The 16,542-nt window shown below is 40.2% G+C and overlaps 1 protein-coding gene across 3 annotated transcripts; it reads left to right on the plus strand.

Moving 5' to 3' along the window:
* The first annotated feature begins 1,484 nt into the window (after positions 1–1,484).
* On the plus strand, positions 1,485–16,201 carry LOC131319315 (MLO-like protein 1). 3 transcript variants are annotated; one of them, XM_058349521.1, is made up of 14 exons: positions 1,485–2,109; positions 2,221–2,278; positions 2,896–3,122; positions 5,392–5,508; positions 5,613–5,673; positions 6,122–6,216; positions 13,879–13,953; positions 14,059–14,147; positions 14,270–14,319; positions 14,707–14,747; positions 15,155–15,364; positions 15,460–15,527; positions 15,681–15,741; positions 15,843–16,201. In XM_058349521.1, the coding sequence occupies exons 1-14, from the start codon at positions 1,978–1,980 to the stop codon at positions 16,059–16,061; spliced, it is 1,503 nt and encodes a 500-aa protein (XP_058205504.1). In that variant the 5' UTR covers positions 1,485–1,977; the 3' UTR covers positions 16,062–16,201. The 3 variants fall into 3 exon arrangements, with proteins under 3 accessions (XP_058205504.1, XP_058205519.1, XP_058205510.1); XM_058349536.1 differs by having other exon boundaries at positions 1,974–2,109; positions 2,211–2,278; XM_058349527.1 differs by lacking the exons at positions 1,485–2,109; positions 2,221–2,278; positions 2,896–3,122 and adding an exon at positions 3,251–3,892.
* Positions 16,202–16,542: the final 341 nt, after the last annotated feature.

Below are 16,542 nucleotides of genomic sequence, written 5' to 3' on the forward strand. Positions count from 1 at the left end.
GGTCCGGCCAAAACCGAACTAATCTATGTGAATTGGTCGGGTCGGGTAAAAAACACAGCACCCCGAACCGAAATCTAACTTTTAACAGAAAATGAACCAGTACCCGACCGAACCACATGTTCGGCCTTGCCCGAGACCCTTCGGGTCAGGTCGGGTTACAGGTTTTTTGCACACCTTTAACCAATGACATATTTTGATAATTAATACCCGTCAAAGACATTTTCAGCGTTAATAAATGTTCTTAGATTTTCATTGGTGGATATTAATTATCTAAAAAAGTCAAGGGCCGTTATTTTCCCTAGTAATAAATACCTTTCGTCAAATAATGTACTATTATATTTTGCGTGGGAGTGCGTTGCATATAATAATTTCCCATATATAGAAGGTTAAAGCAGCTTATTAATGTATTTATGACAAAATTAATGTTTTACGTGTCGGGAACGTGTGGTGTACGCTAAGCAAAATACGTTTAAGGGGAAAATGCATTTACTCCAATGAGATTTCACTAGTTGGTTATGTAGGCCCCAGTAGTTTCAAATTTCTACAGAACCCTCCCCTGCAGTTTACATGTTTGATGCGTGAAGGATGGAATTGCCCACTTGTATTATAGTCAAAATAGGAACATGCCATAATTGGTGCTATATAGTAGATACCTCCATGCTACCTACAATTGACTCATTAGCATCTCCGAACATGACTTTAAATCCAAACTGAAGTAGAAATAGTAACTTTTGACGTTTTCGCTTAGATCCAATTATGATGCCGATGGAGTGTCAAATCCATCGAGGATTTGGTTGCATACCATTTGTTTCACAATTTGACTGCTCGTGCTATATCTACTTTTGGCCTGGTGGAAGTAAAAAGAGAGAGGGTATTTTGATACGTTAAGTACGTGGAATTCGACATCAACGCTTGAGATAAAGGTTTTGTTTGTATCAAATGTTAGAGATGTCTCAAACATTTTCCAAAGGCTGATGTGATAATTTGATAGTTGCTTGACTACCATCATAATTGTCATCACAATTTAACAACCACTTCTTGTTATGCTGAATCTATTGTCCATAAAGTATTTATTAGTATTTTTATTTAACCTACAATTCAGCCAAATACAAACTACCATTAGAAAGCACTAAAACGAAATTAATAAAAACACAAAAACACTTGCACACCACTATCATCGCCGCCCCATCTGCCATTGCAAATCACTCATTACCTAGTTCAATACTATTACGATATAAGCAAAAACACCTTTTTCTTTCAAAATACTTATTGTCTAGTCGTCAAATCATTCACACTGGGTTCTGAAAAAGACACTGGCTGGGTAGAATCTTGCATGTTTTTCATACTGAAGAGGTCTATCTACCTAACCCCCAAAACTCAGAGGAGATTATTGTAATTTACCCATTCTGAACCCACGTATTCCAAAAATAAAACTTCAAATTCTTATTTATCCTTCTGTCTCTCCCAGTCCCCTGTTCCCCTGTACAAGGGGTTGTCTACCTGCCACATTTAAAAATTTGTAATTATATCTCTCTCTCTCTCTGCCACATTTAAAAATTTGTAAATTCTCTCTCTCTCTCTCTCTCTCTCTCTCTCTCTCTCTCTCTCTCTCCTGTCCTTCACCATTGCCGTTGATTCAGCTGCCAGTTGATTTTATCTTTCCTTTGTTCTCTTGCCATTGTTTCTCTCTCCTCTCCAGCTTTTTAGTTGAAAAGAAGGTACACAACATGCTTCTGAATATATTCAAGCACTAGTAAAACGCATAAAACTGACATTGAGAGAAAAAAAGATACGCATGCCTCCTTTCATATATTCCCTAAATTCCGTTCAAAGAGAATCTGAAGTGGCGTGAGATTGACAGGAGACACGCCCAAATTTTAGTCGGGTGGGTAGGTGTTAGAAGATAGAGAGTTGTAATAGAAGTGGTGGGTATAGGATTGAATTTTTTACCTTTTTTGGTGGGGATAGAAAATTTGAATGGCCGGCGGCGGGGAAGGCGAATCGACGACCACTTTGGAGTTCACTCCCACGTGGGTTGTTGCCTGTGTCTGCACTCTCATTGTCGGCATTTCCCTCGCCGTCGAACGCGCGATTCACTACACCGGCAAGGCATGCTCTCTTTCTCTCTCTCTCTCTAAACAAACATAAATATATATACATGTGCAGTTCTTTCTATCTCTTATCTCGTACCCATCTGATAATGAACATAGATTATTGCAGTATCTGAAGAAGAAGAGCCAAAAATCCCTCTTCGAAGCTCTCCAGAAAGTTAAAGAAGGTGCCATTCCCTTCTGAATTCTCCCCCCCCGCCCCCCCCACCCCTCTTTTTCAGGCCTTTTGGTGAGATTTTTGTACTTTTCTTTCCATTTCTCGCTTAAGTGCAAAAATGGTGAGATTTGTCGAGAAATTATTTTTATGCTTCTCTCCGAAGATCCTAAATGAGTTCTTTGGCAAGAATATCTCTCCCTTTGGATGGAGAGGTTTCATGAGAAGAAGAAAGGAAAGGGTTATAGTTTCTTGTGAAATCACTCATTTGGATTGAGCATTTTGGTGAGAAATGGAGAGAAAGAAATAAAAAAATAAAAAATAAAAAAACTTTTTTGATCCGCCCTTTCCCGTTTCTCACCAAATCTCACCATTTTTGGTGAGAATGGTGAGATTTGGTGAGAAAGGCTCCCCTTTCCCATCCTTTCTCACCATCATAGGGGAAACTTGTTTTGTTTCCCTTATCAAATCCCTCAATCCAAAGGGGCTGTTCGTTTCATTAAGTTTAGGGGATCCATCTTTGCTGGTTTTTGACGGAGTCATATATCTGCTTATAATCACGTGCATTTGCTTTTGTTCAATGTCTAATTAGCTTTGGTGATGTATGGATGGATGTGTGAATGGTTGCAGAGTTGATGCTTTTAGGGTTCATATCGCTACTTCTGACTGTATTCCAAAACCCTATAACCAAGATATGTGTAAACGAGGGGGTAATCCTTCACCTCCTTCCTTGTAAGTTGTCATCATCAGAATCAGAAAGCAAAGGGGAACCTTTTTCTAACAGTACCGAAATAACTTCCCATATTGGACGTTTGCTCGCGGAAGGATCGCAAGTGACTGGTTACTGTGCTGCTAAGGTGACCCAACTACCTTTCATCGTCCGTAAATGCGTACATGCGATGAATGTTAAAATTCATTTGTTTATGTAGTCCAAAGAACCTGCACAATAACACATATTCTGGTTTTATGGGAGCCATCATTGAGGGTTTCCATTTATAGATATCCATATCTGTAGTTTCTGCATATTTGCTTGTTTAATCTGTCTGTAGCAGTATATCTCCATGTCTGTACATATCAGTAGCAGTATAACCATTTATGGAAGCCATCATTTATGGTTTTCATATATAGATATCCATAATTGTAGCAGTATATCTCCATGTCTGTGCATAGTTGCTTTTTTAGTCTGTCTGTAGCTGTTTTTATCTGGGTAAAATTTACATCTGGTTGCCCTAATCACTGACAGATAAGGGTAAAAACGATTTAAGCAAAAAAAAATTGTATTTTCATTACTGTGGATTGCAAAGCTCAATACGCATTTGTAGGGCTTCAGAGAACTGTATTTATGTACGAGGCCTCCTTTGAATTCGCATTGACTGTAGCAATATATATATTTCATGTGCTGCAAATTTTAGGAATGTCATGATCTGTTGGAAGTGGGTTAACCTAATTGTTGGGGCCAAAGACACAACATGCGATTGGTGTTGGCAGTGTTGATGAGGAATTGTAGCAATATATATCATGTGCTGCAAATTTTAGGAATGTCATGATCTGTTTGGAAGTAGGTTAACGTAATTGTTGGGGCCAAAGTCAGCATGTAATTGGTGGTTGATGAGGAATGGTGCAGGAGGTGATTATGCTTGCTTTCGTTGCCTTTTCTTTTCCTTTGTTTGGCTTCTTTTTTTTTTTTTTGTGTGTGTGTGCTTGTTTTGGGGGGTGGAAGTAAATTTCCCAATCATGCCATGTCTTGAACCTAAAAACCATGGAAATTGACAATAACACAAAATTTAAAAGATGAAAACTTGTGAAGGTCAATCTTAAAGTTATACATGCAGAATTTTAGGGCGAATAATTAAATTTTGTGCTCATTTCTAAAAGGTTTTGTGACAATGTACTCAAAACACTTTCTTTTCTTGGTGATAAATTTTTTAGTTTGTGTGATCTAACTGTGCTTCATTTTCGTGCCCCCTCTACTCTGAATTCCTGAATCTGCCACTGCTGGTGGTGTTGTGTGGTGGTGAATGTTGATGGATCCTTCCAGAAAGATACAAAATTGAATTTGCGGAGTCAACATTGAATGGATTGTGTTGGGGAAGATCTTGCTGTTTGGCAGTTGAATAGAATTGTTAGAGGCGTGTCCAATAGTATTCCTAAAGCATTGTAGCGCATGTCTAGTTTTCTTTTTAATTGTATCATTCAGAGAGTAACGAGGAGCACATCGCTCATGTAGTACATGTAAGAAGTCTGTCAGGTGCCCTTGTCTGATTATAATTATTTTGCTCAAAGCCTTTAGTATTTAGTAACACCAGTTTGAATCTTGTATTGTCAGTGATGGTGTTGACAAGTCTTAATAGACTCTTGACTGCATGTCTACTAAGGTGCTAGAGTTGATGTGAAGCTGTGTAGCGAAGATGAGAACATTAGATTATAGCAATAGCTGGCACATGTAAGGTTGAAATCCTTGGAATGTTTACAAGTTTTGTGTTCGAAAATTATTCATTGATGTTCAACCTTCCCTCTGCAGCCTTTTCAGGCCTACTTTCTAATTCACTGCAATTTTGAATCATTACATTCCCATGTCCCAGCATCCTTTTTTGCATTTTTGTTTAACTGCATCAACCTTTTACCATGTGAGTTACAATGGGTAGTGGTATGCAATATCAGAAGAAAGCAATGACGTATCTTTTGGCCAATTAAACTACGTCTGATATAAACGTAGACCGAAAGGAAATGAATATGTTCTTTCCAAAGAATTCTCACATTCCCCAGGAATTGACTATTCCTGTGGTCAATTCCTGCTTTTAGGGGGTGGTTTGCTGCTTGCAGGGAAAGTGGGATGAGTCAGGGCTATCGGAAACTGGCTTGCGTTATCGTCTTAGATGCTTTGCTGACAGAGAATTATCCCTATTGTGTTGATGTCACAAATAGTTCTGACCTCATACCTAATACCTATGATGTGGATTGTGTTGGAACATGTTTATGGAGTATATTTTGTACTACACTACTTGGTGTTTTGTTCCACCATAAGTTGATTAAGTTCTTATTCAGACTGTTATCTTTGTTGCACATGAAGATCCTCAAGTTTAATTATTAAATTTGCATCCTTTTCTTTTGTTTTTCGTCCTACAGAATAAGGTCCAATTGGTGTCTGTTGAAGCATTGCATCATTTACATATATTTATCTTCGTGCTAGCCATTGTCCATGTCACCTTCAATGCTCTCACAGTTGTATTTGGAGGCGCAAAGGTGAGTATGTTATTTCTTTTTTCTTTTTTCCCAAGCTATGTTTGGTTATGACTTATCTACTTTTTTAAGCTTCTGCTGTAACTTTTTTGTTCATCATGACATAGATCCGTGAATGGAAACATTGGGAAGACTCCATTGCAAAAGAAAATTATGAAACAGAAAAAGGTGAGAGTTATCGTCCCGTTAAAGCTTACCTTAATTTACTTTTTCTCTGACCATTTTCATGAATTAGTAAGCCCATGCTATGCAAGTATGCAGTTAACATTATATTTGCTTTTCTCTTAAGAGTATGTCACTAAATGTTCAACATAATCAACATGGATTATAGATCAATGTAAGATAACCTAATTTAGCAATATAAGGTCTAGGTTTACAGATTCAAGTTGAAAACTTTTGGTAGTTATTTTGCTTCTGCTGTTGTTTTTAGAATTGTGGAAGAAATAAACCGTGAGAAAAGGAGGAAAGAAAATAAAAGGGAGTGAGTCATGATTTTGGCATAAGACAGTGAAGGTAGCCGATTGTTTGGAGTTTAACTGCTTTCATCCTGTGCCATATGTAAAACTTACTACCATCTTGTGCATAATACTTCTAATCTGCGCCCTTTATTGTGCAGTTTTGGGACCAAAGATCACTCATGTCCATCAACATGACTTCATCAAGGGTCGCTTTTGGGGTATTGGCAAAAATTCAGCTTTTTTGGGCTGGCTGGTAAGTTCTTACCTTCTCGTTCTATGATCGGTCGTCCACTTCGCAAAAAATTGTACTCCGTATCATTGTTTGACATCACTGCAGACCCTGTATCCCACAATTGCTTATAGTATGTTCGGTTTGAGAGATAGATACAGAAAATTTATTGCGGAGCGTGTGCAGGGGTTTTGAGACTCAAACCGGTTCCTCCTAATGTATTGGTTTCTCCTTTATACTTATTTTCTTAAATGGTAGAAGTTCAACGTGATATGACACATCCTGAGTTGGTTGAGGCTTGAACTCCACATGCAGTTAAGTTTTTTCTTTCAGTGTCTGGTCTAAAGGAATTAACGGGTTACACTTCAGCTGGTAACCCATCACCATACTCAGAAATTCCAGTTTTCCCCCAAGATTGATGAAGGTGGAAGTTGATCCTTGGATTGAACTACAGAGAGATGTACAGTGTGACTGACACCAATGAGGGAAAGACTTTCATTCACCAGCCTTTCTTACTGAGGCTTGTAGAGTCTAAATATAATTTTTTTTTGGTAAAAGAGATTTTATTACCAAAAAAGGAGACAAGATACAAAGGGAAACAAAGGGGCATACCCCTGACTACATCACAAAAAGCAGACCCAAACTACACAAAAAAAAAAAAAAAAAAAACAGAAACCTGGGCTATATGATCAAAGCAAAATTTTCCCAGAAATATTTCAGGCTTTACAAAGGTCTCGATTAACACTATTGCTGCCCTCTTTTTGCCAAGAACAGACTCTATACCGAACATCAAGAACAAGCTGCTCCATAGTGCCTTCAAGATTAGGGTGTTTGTTGCCAAAAATGCACTCATTCCTAGCCTTCCATATATAATACACAGAACCAGCCATGGCTAACTTGTACAGCGCTGAAGGAAAACCCTTTATCTTCAGATGATGGATTGCCCAGGCTATCTCCTGATCCCACTCTACTGGACCCGACGAACTCTCAAAGTTTTCAAGGATTCGGGACCAAATTTGGGATGAGAATGAACAAGTGAAGAATAAGTGCCCATGAGACTCAGCCACACTACCACACAGTACACACATAGGATCCACTACCAATCTCCAGGATAGGAGTCTATCCTTAGTTGAAAGCCTGCCCCAACATACTAGCCACATAATGAGAGCCCATCTGGGTATGTTTTGTTTGAACCAAACAATTGAAGCCCAAGGCACCTTTGGACTGGGAGTTCTCAGAGCCTCCCTAGCAGATTTGACAGAATATGTACCAGTAGAAGCAGAAACCCAAACTACAGATCCTCAATTGAGATGTTAGGCCTCAAGGTATGGGGAGTACTCCCCATGATCTGCATTATAGCCCTATTACGTTGCCTAGGCCAATGCCAATCCTCATTATGAATGATTGATGAAACTTTTGCAAGGAGGGAACTCCCAACATTCCTTACAATAGCCTCCCCAAACACCTTATAAAGAGGACTCTGTATGCCAGTTGTCCAACCAAAGAAAAGTTTTTCTCCCATTGCCAACCACGTACCTGATAAGATGAACAGGTCAGCATTGACCGTTTGTTGATGTTTTACAAAATTACGACCGTATGGTTTATATTTGCATGCTGAAACATGTAAAGATTCACTTGATATTCTGAACCATGTAAGTCGAGAAATGACAATGAATTTTGTCTTCAAAAAAGAAAAGGTTGGCATGGCATTATCTTTGCCCACAAGTTCAGAGCTGGGATAGAACTTCCTCCAATTGTCATCCGGTCATAGCTGAACAGGCAGACATGACAGACAATCTTAATTACAGCCCTTAAAGATGTCTGGGTCACCCTCTCGAGATCTGCTAAACTTTTGAGTCATGGTCACGAACCAAATCAATCTGGGGAACATTTCCCTTGCTCCAAATTTCTACAAGGATCCTTCACGAGCAGGACCCAGGCCCTTTAACACGATTAGCTTCAGGAGAGACTGAGATCAAGATCTTAACTTACCTTATTTCGGTTCACATCCAGTCCCACTCATTATCAATTCTTCGTCCCTGACCGTTTGGACCTCTTGAATCTTGAGTAACCTTTTTTTTGTCTCCTGTCCCATGTTAAGAATGCTTGAAAGCTTATTGAGTTTAGTTCAAGGAAACCTTAATAAATTAATGAGCTTCAACCTATGACTTAACTTGATGTCATGAAAGACTTGTGAATATATATTCTGTATCTAGAATATATATTCTGTATCTTCTTGTAATATGCTATTTTAGGACATGTATCGTAATCAAATCATAGCATAATCATAGGGTAATCATATCGTAATCATATCATATCGTAATCATAGGGTAATCATATCGTAATCAAATCTTGTAATCTTCCTTTCTTAGGCATAGCTTTACTCTATTTAAAGATGTACTCACCTCATTGTAATTCATTCAGAAATAATATCAGTATTTTCCGTCTCTGTTTCTCTGTTTCCTATCATGGTATCAAAGCCGATTCCGAAACCCTAACCTGTTTTCCAATCAGTCTTCTATCCTCAAATCTTTTTCCCTCTGTCAGCTACTATCGTTCCCTATCTCTCTGTTTTTCAGCAACTCAAATCACAAGAAATACCCACAGCAGCCGACACCCATCCCTCCCCAACCGCCGGTGATCTACCCACACTCCGACAACCTCCAGCAGCACTTGCAGGCACTGCAGTAGCTCCGGCAACCTCTGTTACAACTCCGACGAACCAGTCTAAGGCAGATTGGTACTCTGGTATTCTGTTTTCTTTTTTGACTGCGTTTCTCTGTTAGCATTATGTCTGGCGATAAAAATCAAGCTATTAGTGTTCGTTTGACCGGTAACAACTACTCCTATTGGACTCATGTGATGAAAAATTTTGTTGTTGGTAAAGAAATGTGGGGATATGTAGACGGTTCTACGCTACCTCCTTCTGATCCAAAAGACCCAGGGTATGCCACTGCCTTGGGAAAATGGAACACAGGGAATGCACAGATTTTGACTTGGTTTCACAACTCCGTAGAACCAAGTATTGGCATGAATTTTTCGAAATATAACACAGCAAAGAAAGTTTGGGATTATCTACAAGCTCTGTATCTTGAATCAAATTTTGCTAAACGATATGAGCTTGAAATGTCCATCCGAAACACCACCCAAAACAATAAATCGATTCAAGAATTTTATAACGAAATGACTACTTATTGGGATCAGTTAGCTCTCATGGAACCTTCAGATTTGCAGCTACTTGATAGTTATGTCAGATTTCGTGAGGAACTACGACTTGTTCAGTTTCTCATGGCCCTTCGGCCTCAGTTTGAGCCTCTTCGTGGGGCTATCTTGCATCGGTTTCCATTGCCCTCAGTAGATGGTGCTGTTCATGAGCTTATCGCTGAGGAAACGCGGTTCAAAGTGGCTAATCTTGCACCTCCCTCACAGTCTGTCTTTGCTGCTCCATTTGCTCCATCTGGCCAATATCCGACACATCACTTGCCCACTCCAGCATCTCATCCTGTCCAATTTGCGGCCAAGCCAAGGCCTCAAATTCCTGAAGATGAGTGTAACTATTGCCATCAGAAGGGTCATTGGAAGCATCAATGCCCTAACCGTCCCAAGCCAAAGGGACGAAATGTTACTCAGTCAACTGGTCCTCATGCCCCGCATCAGTCTCGGGCACCACAACAGCATTCTCGCCCTCCTGCAGCCTTGGCAGCACCGGCCTCCAGTAGTGCACCTCCAGAGTTTGATTATGAGCAATTTCAACAGTTTCAGGCTTACATGGAAGCCATTCGAGGGGGTTCCCCCCAAGCTTCTGCCATGATTACCACTCACTCAGGTTTGCGTGGTTCTCCCACCTCAGGTATCCAACCCACCACTTGGATCTTTGATTCTGGCTCTTCTCATCATATGACTCCTGATATGTCTCTTCTTAGTAATTGTGTGCCACCTGCTTTTCCTATTAGTATTGCCACAGCCAATGGTTCTCCCATGCATGTTGCTTCTATTGGCTCCATTCTATCTTCTACTGCACCTTCACTATCTATTCCTAATGTCTTTTATGTTCCTCAGTTGTCTTTGAGCCTACTTTCAATCAGCCAATTATCCGACTCTGGTTTTGATGTTGTTTTCTCTTCCTCTGGTTGTGTTGTGCAGGATCGGGATTCCAAGAAGCAGATTGGGGCAGGCCGTAGAGTTGGTGATCTCTATCTTTTGGAGCACTTGCATCTCCCAATAAAACCTTCTTCCACTGCTGCGTCATCTTTTTGTTTAGATCATAAGTCATCTCTATTTTATCTTTGGCATTCTAGATTAGGACATCTGTCTAGTGAACGTCTAAAACTTTTAGTTAAGTCAGGTCATTTGGGTCATATTTCAGTCAGTAATATTTCAGAATGCAGTGGTTGTAAGTTTGCAAAAATGTCAGCTTTACCTTTTAATAAAAGTACCTCTGTTTCTACTTCGCCTTTTCAGCTTGTTCACACTGATTTATGGGGCCCTTCTCCGGTTGCTACTAAAGGTGGTTTTGTCTATTATGTCTCTTTTGTGGATGATTTTAGTCGGTATACTTGGGTTTACTTAATGACACACAAATCTGAGTTCTTTACGATTTATAAGAATTTCCATGCCATGGTTCAAAATCAGTTTTCTACATCGGTTAAAATTCTTCGGTCTGACTTGGGTGGGGAATATTCACTTTCAGAGTTTCATAAATTCCTAGATTCGCTTGGGACTATCCACCAATCGTCTTGCACTGACACTCCTGCCCAAAATGGTAGAGCTGAAAGAAAACATCGTCACCTTCTTAATACTGCTCGGTCTCTACTCCTATCTTCCTCCGTCCCGTCCTGTTACTGGGGAGAAGCTGTTCTCACTGCAGCCTATCTCCTGAATCGGATGCCCACCCCTCTTCTTTCTGGTAGCTCTCCTTATGAGCGGCTTTATGGTCAGGTTCCTAATTACTCTCTTCTTCGAGTGTTTGGTTCTACCTGTTTTGTTCTCCTCCCCAAGAAAGACCGAACTAAGCTCAGCACCCGCTGTGTCTTAGGTGTGTTTTTAGGGTATGGCATTAATCAAAAAGGGTATCGGTGTTATGATCCTGTGACCAAAAAGCTTTATGTTTCAAGGCACGTTGTCTTCTTAGAGCGTCTTCCCTATTTTACTCTTCCACCTCGCACTGCTCCAGTAGCCAAAGAAGACTTGATCCATATTGACCCATTTCCTATGGATCTGGATGTGCCTCCCGAAGAGTACACCTCCACTCTTCAGGTATCTGATATTTCTACAGCCCCTTCAGCATCACCTCGTCGTGCTCCGATCACCCAGGTCTACACCCGTCGTCCAACTTCTACAGCTGCTCCCCAATCTGCCTCTGCGGATCCTGATCCGCCTGCCCGCCGGTATCCCGTCCGCGACAATCGTCAACCACCGGTAAAATATGGCTTTACTAATACTTGTTTCTCATCCTCTTATCAATCATTCATTTCCCGCATTCACACTTATTTTGAGCCTAGGTCCTATAAAGAAGCTTGCAATGATCCCAATTGGATGGATGCCATGCAAGCTGAACTTACTGCTCTTGCTCACAATCAAACTTGGGAGTTGGTTTCACTTCCGGATGGTAAGAATCTAATCGGTTGCAAATGGGTCTACAAGGTTAAGACTCATTCTGATGGTTCTTTAGAACGGTATAAAGCCCGCTTAGTTGCTAAAGGGTTTTCTCAGGAGTATGGGATTGATTATGAGGAAACTTTTGCCCCCGTTGCCAAAATGACCACTGTTCGCACCTTGATCTCAGTGGCCGCAGTGCACTAGTGGCCTCTTTCTCAGTTGGATGTAAAGAATGCTTTTCTCAATGGCAATCTCTCTGAAGAGGTTTATATGCGGCCTCCTCCTGGCTTCTCTCATCCTTCTGGTATGGTTTGTCGCTTGCGTCGTGCTCTCTATGGCTTGAAACAGTCCCCTCGCGCTTGGTATTCACGCTTCCAGGATGTTGTTCTTCAGATTGGCTTCACGCCCAGCATGCATGACTCTGCTCTATTTCTCCGTCGCACCTCTCATGGCCTGGTACTTCTCTTACTTTATGTTGATGACATGATCATCACTGGTTCTGATTCTACTGCTATTGCTGAAGTCAAAAGTCATCTCTTCCGTGAGTTCGAAATGAAAGACTTGGGCCCGCTACGTTATTTTCTTGGTATTGAAGTTGCTTCCTCTCCTCAGGGGTATCTTTTGGGACAGTCCAAGTATGTTACTGATATTCTTCACCGTGCTCGTCTCACGGATACGAAGACTGTTGATACTCCCCTTGAACTCCATGCCAAGTTCTCTGCCTCTGATGGTGTCCCCCTTGAGGATCCTACGGAATATCGCGAATTGGTGGGCTGCTTAGTTTATCTTACTGTTACTCGGCCAGATATTTCTTATGCAGTTCACATTGTTAGTCAGTTTGTCTTTGCCCCCCGGACTACGCATTGGGCTGCCCTCTTACGTATTCTCCGTTATCTTCGTGGTACCCTTCATCAGTGCCTTCTGATTTCTTCTACATCAAGCTTAACCCTCCATGCTTATGCTGATGCTGACTGGGCAGGTGATGTCAATGACCGCAAATCTACCTCTGGCCTCTGTGTTTTTCTAGGCGATTCTCTTATCTCTTGGAAAAGCAAAAAGCAATCTGTTGTTGCTCGCTCCACCGCGGAAGCTGAATATCGTGCCATGGCCCATGCTACCTCTGAAATCGTCTGGCTTCGCTGGCTTATTTCCGATATGGGGGTCTCTGTTACTACTCCTACACCTCTTTACTGCGACAATAAGAGTGCTATTCAGCTTGCCCACAACTCGGTCTTCCATGAGCGCACGAAACACATTGAGATTGATTGTCATTTCATACGTCAGCATCATCAGTCTGGCACCATTGCTTTACCCTTCGTCTCCTCCACATTGCAGCTGGCTGATTTCTTCACGAAGACCCATACCGCTGCTCGTTTCCGCTTTCTCCTTGACAAACTCTCGATGCTCTCTGCCCTCGCACCTTGAATTTGAGGGGGGGTGTGAATATATATTCTGTATCTAGAATATATATTCTGTATCTTCTTGTAATATGCTATTTTAGGACATGTATCGTAATCAAATCATAGCATAATCATAGGGTAATCATATCGTAATCATATCATAGCGTAATCATAGGGTAATCATATCGTAATCAAATCTTGTAATCTTCCTTTCTTAGGCATAGCTTTACTCTATTTAAAGATGTACTCACCTCATTGTAATTCATTCAGAAATAATATCAGTATTTTCCGTCTCTGTTTCTCTGTTTCCTATCAAGACTGTGCGTGAGGTTTAGTCGAGCCAATCTTGAGTCTCATCTGTCTTACTTGATAACCTTGTAAATAGGGGTTTTATGCAGGTTTTGCATGGCCATCTTCTGAATGATACTATCCCCATCTTTTCTTGGTTTGGGCCGCCCTGCCAGCTTTACATCATCCACATTTCAAACAATGGTTCTTAGTGAACAACAGCTGTTTTTTCTTAGTTGTTGAAAACAACCATATCCTTAGTGATGGGCTGAGTGGCTGTCTCAATTAAGATGGGTAGCTAACTAGCTATACAATCTGAAACCACCTTCATTGACATTGTCCTTACTTTTCTAATGTATGAGTCATTCTGGTAATTCCTTTTTTATGATGAACTTTTCAGCATTCCTTTTTCAAGCAATTTTATGGATCCGTCACCAAATCAGATTACGTGGCACTGAGACTTGGTTTCATCAGGGTAGGTAAATGGATGCTAAGTTCTTTGCTTTTAAACTTGTCTATTTTTTTCGATATTGTCGGTTCATAGTCATCAGTGTAGATGTTGACATTATTTCCCCTGCAGACACATTGCAGGGGAAACCCGAAGTTCAATTTTCACAAGTATATGATCCGTGCCCTGGAAGATGATTTTAAGAAAGTTGTTGGTGTCAGGCAAGTCATTGCTGAAATTAGCTTTGTAATTGCTAAAGCTCCCCATTGTTTCTTCTATTCTAACATCCAGTTTTGTTTTTCCCCCAATCATGTTGGTTAATGTTGCATTTGATTGGTTGCAGTTGGTATCTATGGATATTTGTTGTCATCTTTTTGTTGCTGAACATCAATGGTAGGTTACTAACATACTCTTTTGTGTTACTATGACATCCTTTAAATCGCAATGCTAAATGTTGTGGAGAGAATTAGTTTATTATCACTATGATATTAGTTCTGTTTGTGTTGCTAGTGGTTCACCCAAATTTTGAAGGTTTTTACCCATACGGCCATTGTATCTATAATATTTGTTCTCTCTTGTATACGTGTGTGTCTGTGCTCTTGTGTAGTCTGCAGCGACAAGATTCTGGACATAAATGTCGTTATATTCCAAATTATTGGATTCACCTGCACAAATTTCTGTTATTCGTTTTATGTTTTGTGTCATTGTATTTTTCTTTTTGGTCTTGCTGCCTGTTTATTTCATTAGGTAAATATGATGTATAATTGCTTTGTTTTGCAGGATGGCATACATATTTTTGGATAGCTTTCATCCCTTTCATTGTGAGTTGTCCTAGTATATAACCTGTGTTGTTCATGCACTTTTTCCATGATACGTAACTACATGATACACTGATTGGGAAGAAAGCCACTTTCAAGCCTAAGATATGGGAGTGAAATGGTGGTTGTACATCTTTGGATATTTTAATTTGGGTTTTTTGCATATTTATCAAAATGTGATAGATTTGATTGGAATACCTTCAAAGATGCATTCATGATAGTTTGGCTTATGCATTGTTTGTTCGGGATGCATTTTTTCTGTAATATTGACAATGACTGATAAAAAGTCAAACGTCTAATTCTATTTATATGAGTTGGAGCCATTTGTGTTACAACTTATGTTGCATTTCGTGATTCATTTATCATCTTTGATCTCTCGGCTTAATAAATTTCCATTATTCTCATTTTAGCTTCTGCTTGCTGTGGGCACTAAGCTGGAGCATGTAATCAGCCAGTTGGCTCATGAGGTTGCAGAGAAACATGTCGCCATAGAAGGGGACTTAGTTGTTACACCTTCAGATAATCACTTTTGGTTCCATCGGCCCCGCATTGTCCTTTACTTGATTCACTTCATACTATTCCAAAATGCTTTTGAAATAGCATTTTTCTTCTGGATATGGGTAAAGCTAATACGCGTTTGCTTCCTACCGTTATTTTAGCAGAAAAAATTGTAATTCAGCCGGATTTCATTATCATGTGCTTTCATCACCTGCAGGTTCAATATGGTTTTGACTCCTGCATCATGGGACAGGTCCATTTTATTGTCCCCAGGCTCGTTATAGGGTGAGAATTTGTCTTCCTATCTCCCTGGTTTTCTTTTCCGTGTATCTCTCTGTGAGATTTTATTTGGTGTACTATGGTAATGCCATTGTTCGTTATTTAGTCTACTTATTTACTGGTAGAATTATTAATAAACAAAATCATTGGGTCTTTCAGGGTAATAATTCAGGTTCTCTGCAGTTACAGCACCCTACCACTCTATGCCGTTGTGACACAGGTGTGTTCAATGGCAGTTTTAACCTAATATATCAGGACTCCTCGTTGATTGCAGAATCTGACCCCTAGTTACCTTTTATTTTTGGTTGTCATAAAATGAAGATGGGAAGTACTTTCAAGAAGTCAATATTTGAAGAGCATGTGCAAGTGGGTCTGGTTGATTGGGCTCAGAAAGTGAAGAAGAAGACCCAGATGAAGGCAGCAAATAATGGCTCCCGTGATGGAAATTCAAGTTCAACTGATGGCTCTACAGTAAGGATTCAGCTGGGAAGAGTTACCGGCAAGGAATCTGCACAGGGAGGAGATTCGGTCCACAACTAGAACTTGGGTAGAGAATTGAGCTCTCACCATGTTCAACTGAACAAATGTTTCAAACTTTGTTGAATCTTAAGTGATACTAAGTGTCTAAGTGATACGTTGGTGTATCTATTGCATGAGCTTATCAGAAAAAACCTTATATATGTCAGTGATTCGCAAATTTACCTAAGAAAGAACATGGCTTAGGTCTGGCATACCACACGATCGCGTGTCTGACATGGTGTCAGTGGCGGATCCAAAGAGGGACAAGGGGTCATGTTCCCCCCTGGTTTATTTTTTTGAAAAACACAGGATGCTTGGTATATAAGGGTGGAGGGAAGTGTGGTGGATCATGGGTTTTGAACTTTACACCTTGGGCTTGAGAGTCATTCTATTTATCTCACTAGCCATTACCACATTATTGCCATCGGTATTCGACTCTTAATTAATCTGTGATTCCATCTTGTTCTTTGAATGTTAGGGCTCGTTTGTGTCAGATTACTTT

Source organism: Rhododendron vialii, chromosome 1a, assembly GCF_030253575.1.
Source record: "Rhododendron vialii isolate Sample 1 chromosome 1a, ASM3025357v1".
Lineage (NCBI taxonomy): Eukaryota > Viridiplantae > Streptophyta > Magnoliopsida > Ericales > Ericaceae > Rhododendron > Rhododendron vialii.